Below are 5377 nucleotides of genomic sequence, written 5' to 3'. Positions count from 1 at the left end.
CTCATTTTTCTGCTGACCTTTTACAGCCATTCCCAGTTAAAATGAGTTTTCATCTTCCAGGTTGGGCCAGTTTGCAAAATGTGGCCAGCGAGATGAGCTCAGGCAGCTGCAGCAGACGTTCCTGCCCTTCTAAAGGCCCGTAAAGGAGAGTTTAATAGAGAATCCGTGCAGCCTCCCACCCCCTTCCCACTCCTCCTCCCTTCCTTGGCTTTTCGGTGAGCAGAAAGCAGGCAGCTCCTGCTGGTGGGTTTTTTTTGCTGTCTTTGTGCACAGCAACTGCAGTTTCCCAGCTCAGCTCCACTGCCTGCTAAGAGCTCAGTCACAAATCAAGTAGAAAGTGCCCCTTAGGATGACCACCCCGCCCCACCCCCCGAAGAGAACCCCTGAACCAGGTGCTCCATTGTCCGGTGGAGCTCTCCTACAGGTGAGTCCACACGCCTGCTCCAAGGACAAGAGATGGAGTGCTCCAGTGGATAAGGGGACGGACTTGGGATCCAGGAGATTTGGCTTCTTGCTCTTCTGCTCACTGGTTGTGTGATGTTGGGTGAGACACTTCACTTTTCTGTGCCTCTGTTTCCCTCCCACCCTTAAGCTGGCTTCTTTATTTAGACTGTAGGCGCTCCAGGGCCGCAGCTGTCTCTTGCCATGTGTTTGTACAGGCTCTAGCACAATGAGGCCTTGATCTAGTTGGGACACCCGGGGCTACTGTGACACAAATAAATCATAAGGATGAAAAATGTCCATTTTCCCTTCAATTTACAAACTGATCTTCAGCATTTTACCTGGACCTCCAGGGCAGGGCACCCTACTAACCCCTAATATTCTACAGCAAAGGAGTCAGACACTGGATTTTGGCTATGTTATTTTTAATGCCTTGGCCAGAGGCCATGTTGATTGGATCAGTACCTGGGCACGTGATTTCTCTCGGTGCAATACCCAGGCTGCTGGGCCCCCTGTCAATGCTTCTGCCAAAAGATCCCCTCTAAGCAGGCCTCAGGCCAGAAGACGCTTTCAAATTATTATTTTACTGAACGAGCTGCATTTTTACACACTTTGAATACGAGCATGCACACACCTGAGCGAGAGAGAGTGAATTGAAGCCAGTGGCAAATTCTGAAACCCCATTCCTTCCCCCAGCGACGAATGAGTCTCCAGGGTCAGCCTAGCCCACTCTTGGCTTGCATCTCTGTACCCTGTCTCCCTCACCTTCATTCCCTTGTGCCATTCCTATGCTTTGAAGGGGACAGCTACATCCCACCCCACGGGGTGGGTCAGTCCTATTGATGCCAGGGGGAGTCATGTCATATTTATGCCCTAGCTGCATTTACTGAGCTCTTCCAGTTGAATTTCACCCCCCAGGAACGGTCAGTTTCATTGCACTCTTTTATTTACAGAAAACACAGAGATAAAGCATTAATTTTGTTTGTTTGTTTTTAGCAAACCGCCCAATCAACTAATTTTTTTTTTTTTGGCACAAAGAAATGTCACAGGTGTTACCAAACAACCATGGATCAGCAACCAACTAACTGCCCAGCCCAATAACACGACTTAAACGAACAGACATATCGAAACGAGATTGAAAAACGAGGAGGTTATTCCACATTCAGCTAACAGCATAACCTGCTCGGAACCGGGAGGCAAGGGGAATTATTGTCAAGGGGACACCACCATTCATAAATTATATATATTTATCTCTTACATTGTAAAAGTAAACAGTGCAAAAGTACAGTACCCCAGGTACCCTTCGGTTTGGAAAACTTGAAGGTTGTTTTATACATTGTGTGTGTGTTTTGTAAACATTGTTACCCAGCCACAGTTCTAGCTCTTGCTCTGAGACACCCAATGCCCTTGCGTCCAAAGCGCACCGTGAGAGGGAGCAGCTTCCTCGCGTTAATGCCATTGAGATTCCCATTCAAGATTTAGTGCAAATTTTGGAGGGGGGGGGGGTGAGGGAATAAAATAAAATCAAATAAGGCAACAGTTAGAAACAGTCCATATCAAAAAGAGGGCGCAATGCCTGGGTTACGAGAAGGGCAGGAAGTCCCTTTCTTCCACCAGGCTGATGGAGAGGTTCTTCAGCTCCTCCTCCGAGCCCGCCATTTTGTAGCCGAGCTGCGCCAGCACCTGCTGGCAGGCATTCTGAGTAAACTCCACAATATCATAGGAGAGGCGGAACCGCCATTTCTCTGCTGTCGCCGCCGAGTTCCGGACAGTCCCATACTTGTGTTTGGCCGAGGACCTGTCCCCTCTTGTGTTGTTTTGTATCCATCGCTCGACATTGCTGTCCATGGGAATACCCAGGAAACCGTAAATCTCCTCAGTCTTTTTCATGGGATTTCTGGCCAGGTCTTCGTACCTTACCAGCATGTATTTGCCCTTAAGCCAAGGTGGTCGGTTTAGTCCAGTGGATACAGAGTTCAAGAAGTCCTCGCAGACCGTGGTGAGCTGGGTCACATCCAGGTTGTAGGGCTTCCTACCAGTACCATCCCAGATCCTCCAAAGCCTGTAGGTGTCTCGGAAGGTCTCGCTTCTGGAAGCCAAGATACCTCTGGGGTCCCTCACCAGCTGTATAACCTTCAGGTTTAGTCTGGGATCCTCCACCAAGGCTCTGAGGTCACTGACCTCTGGTACCCGCACTGTTTTGATGGCCACATGCCCATGCTCTTTGCATGACTCAGTGGCCAATGTCAGGTTCAAGGTGCCACACTTTTTCACACAGTCCCCTTCCTCCAGGTGGATGTCAATTGGCCCCAGTGATTCACAAACCGGCGGCGAGCACAGGGCCTTGCTGGCCCCCCTGCGGAAGAGCCGGTCCGTTGTATGGTTTACCGGCTGGGGTTTGATGTAGTTCTCGAGAAAGTAGAGGTCACAGTCATAAAGGCTCCTCAGCAAGTCTCTGCTGGCGCCCAGCATGACCCTCCTGTCAGTGGTGCTCTTGCTCTGGGTTAGCTTTGGGATCAAGGTGTACTGGACATGGTAGAGGGGCTCAAATAAATAGAAGACATTAAAGTGCTGGTTAAACAACTGTCCAACAAAAGAGGAGCCGCTCCTGGTGGTGGCCAGGATCAGGACATGCGTCTTTCTGGAGAGGTTATAAGCAAAGGTTGGGCTCTCGTCACATAGTCTGTCAGCCGACTCAGTCTCCTGGCTCAGGCTGCAGTTCATGGGATTGGGGACGGGGCAGCTGTGGAAGGACTTGGCTGTGAAGGTTCGGATCGCCGTGTACTGGATTGCGATGGATGCCAAGGCTAGTAGGAGGACAGCCTTCCAGGAACATTGCATGGCTGGTCACCTTCATGGAGCGTCTTTACAGGTTGTCTTAGTATCTGCAACACAAAGAGAGGTCACAAGTTGAGCAGGGAATATTGCTCAGGACCCCGGGTATTCCCTGCACTGAATGGAGCTCGGACTGTGAAATGACAAATGAGGCCAGTAAGCACTCTAGCAAGGTGGATATCAGCCATAACCGTATGGCTCAGGGAGTCATTCCCATGCTATGCACCTCCCCATCCTATCCCATCAAGATGAATGAACATTAAGGCACACCCTGTTAGCCTCAGAAGCCATATCCACAGAGAACTTCAACCCAGGAAATAGGGTCCTTCCTGCATGAAAGGCATGTAGAAAATGTATGGCTCTCAGCTCCCTCTGTGCCTGGCACCCAAGACTGTGGGAAGGAGGTGAGCAATGGCCCTGGCTACACTATGGACATACCTTCATGTACAGTCAGTCCAGGGGAGTTCATGGCAGCTGCGCAAACTCATGGAATCCAATAAACATAGGCTGTGTGCTGTGCTATGTATGTAAGTCAGCTGTCACCCCATCAATCAAAGTCGCTAGCAGCCAGTCCTGGTAGGAGTGCAAGAACAGGGCGGGGGACCTAGAGATGGGGGTGAGTCCATCTTTCTGCCAGCTGGCAGTGCAGTAGAGTGACCAGTGTGTGCCAGCAAGTGCCTGTTCAGAGTGAGTCTAGTGACAGCACATTCACTTCTCTCTCCTAGAGCTGCAAAAGTCCCCCCCTGGCCAGGGTAGCTTGGTAAACCTGAGTCACGGTGCAGAGTCCAGATTCAAGGGATTTCAGCAAGCTGGATGGGCCTGACACAGCATTGTGGGCTTCCAGATCCAACATGCTTTTCTAACTGTCAACCCTGCAAACCCAGCCTGGGATCTGACAATCAAGCAAGATTCTTGTCTTCTCGCACCTGCGATAATGGTTCTGCCGTCAGTTGCTGCTGTGCAATCCCACCACCTTCAGATCCTGTTCTCAGCTGGAGTCCCCATGAGCTGGGGCCAATCCTGTGCTTAGATACTACGGTATTGGGCATATTAGAAACAACACGCACACAGCACATGTTCTCTCCCTGTCTGGGCTATCAACAAAGACAGCACCACAGACCGAATGCAAGGCACTTTGCTAACATGTGGCAGAACTCCTGGAGCTTGGCATGTTCCTTTCACTGCCAGTGGGAGCTAGAGCCCAGAATGAGCAGCTCCCTAGAAACAGCTAGAAAAATGGATTGTGGCTGATGTGGGTGCAGGGCTCGAGGGCAGCCATGAGGCCACGTGCTCCAATACAGACGTGACAACAGGGTATATTTGCCAGGAGTGGAAGATGATTGATTGAGGCAGTAGAGGGAGGTGGTTTTCCTGCTTCTGCACGCTACAGCAAATAAAACTGCTGAAAGACGGTTTATGCTGAAGACCACTGACCTTCCCATATTGTGCCCTAAAACCGCTGCTTCCAAGCCTGTGAGCATTCAAAGCAAGAAACATGGAGACTCAGCAATTAGTGCTAAAGCCCTCAGCACCTTAGTGAGGCTTTCACTGAATGTACGTTCACAACAGCAGCTTTCAGCAAGAGCTGTCACTCCTTTGCTACCTGCAGAGCTGGGCCTGGGCCTCTTGGTGGAAGCAGAGCTCGGCAGGAGCCCAGCCTGGTGTTGATGAGGGGAAGCAGCAATGTTTGAGCGCATGCGAAAGCAGGAGACATTCAATGTCTGGGGTGGAGACAACTGTTCATAGAATCAAACTATTGGAAAACAAACAACATGAGAACCAACCTCCCACCATCCCTGCTGCCTCCTGCATTCAAATGGAGGGGGGCCCCAGCCCCACCCTACGTCATCCTGCTGTCACAACCGCAGTTATCTGCCCGGCAGCTTATTAATTCATTCTGCTTTATACTTTTTTTACAGTGATTTCCTCCTTGTTGGCATTGGGGGCAATGACTAGACACTCCTCCATATTGCAATAATAATAGCAAGCTCTTACACCTGTAGATCTCAAAGACCTTTACAAGGTGGTCAGTATAGTTATTTTACAGATGGGGAAACTGAGGCACAGGGCAGCAAAGTGATTTGTCCAAGGTCACTCAACA

The 5377-nt window shown here is 50.3% G+C and overlaps 1 protein-coding gene across 1 annotated transcript; it reads right to left on the bottom strand.

Moving 5' to 3' along the window:
• Positions 1–2022: 2022 nt before the first annotated feature.
• CHST1 (carbohydrate sulfotransferase 1) lies at positions 2023–3282 on the bottom strand. Its single transcript, XM_065402296.1, has one exon. It carries the CDS (start codon positions 3280–3282, stop codon positions 2023–2025), a length of 1260 nt encoding a protein of 419 aa, XP_065258368.1.
• Between the last annotated feature and the right edge of the window lie 2095 nt (positions 3283–5377).

The sequence above is a fragment of the Emys orbicularis genome, chromosome 4, assembly GCF_028017835.1.
Source record: "Emys orbicularis isolate rEmyOrb1 chromosome 4, rEmyOrb1.hap1, whole genome shotgun sequence".
NCBI lineage: Eukaryota > Metazoa > Chordata > Testudines > Emydidae > Emys > Emys orbicularis.
This window is presented reverse-complemented; position numbering and strand designations above follow the sequence as displayed.

Excerpts from the sequence above, each read along its gene's own strand:
- CHST1 (XM_065402296.1), bottom strand. The coding sequence starts at position 3,282 with ATGCAATGTTCCTGGAAGGCTGTCCTCCTACTAGCCTTGGCATCCATC.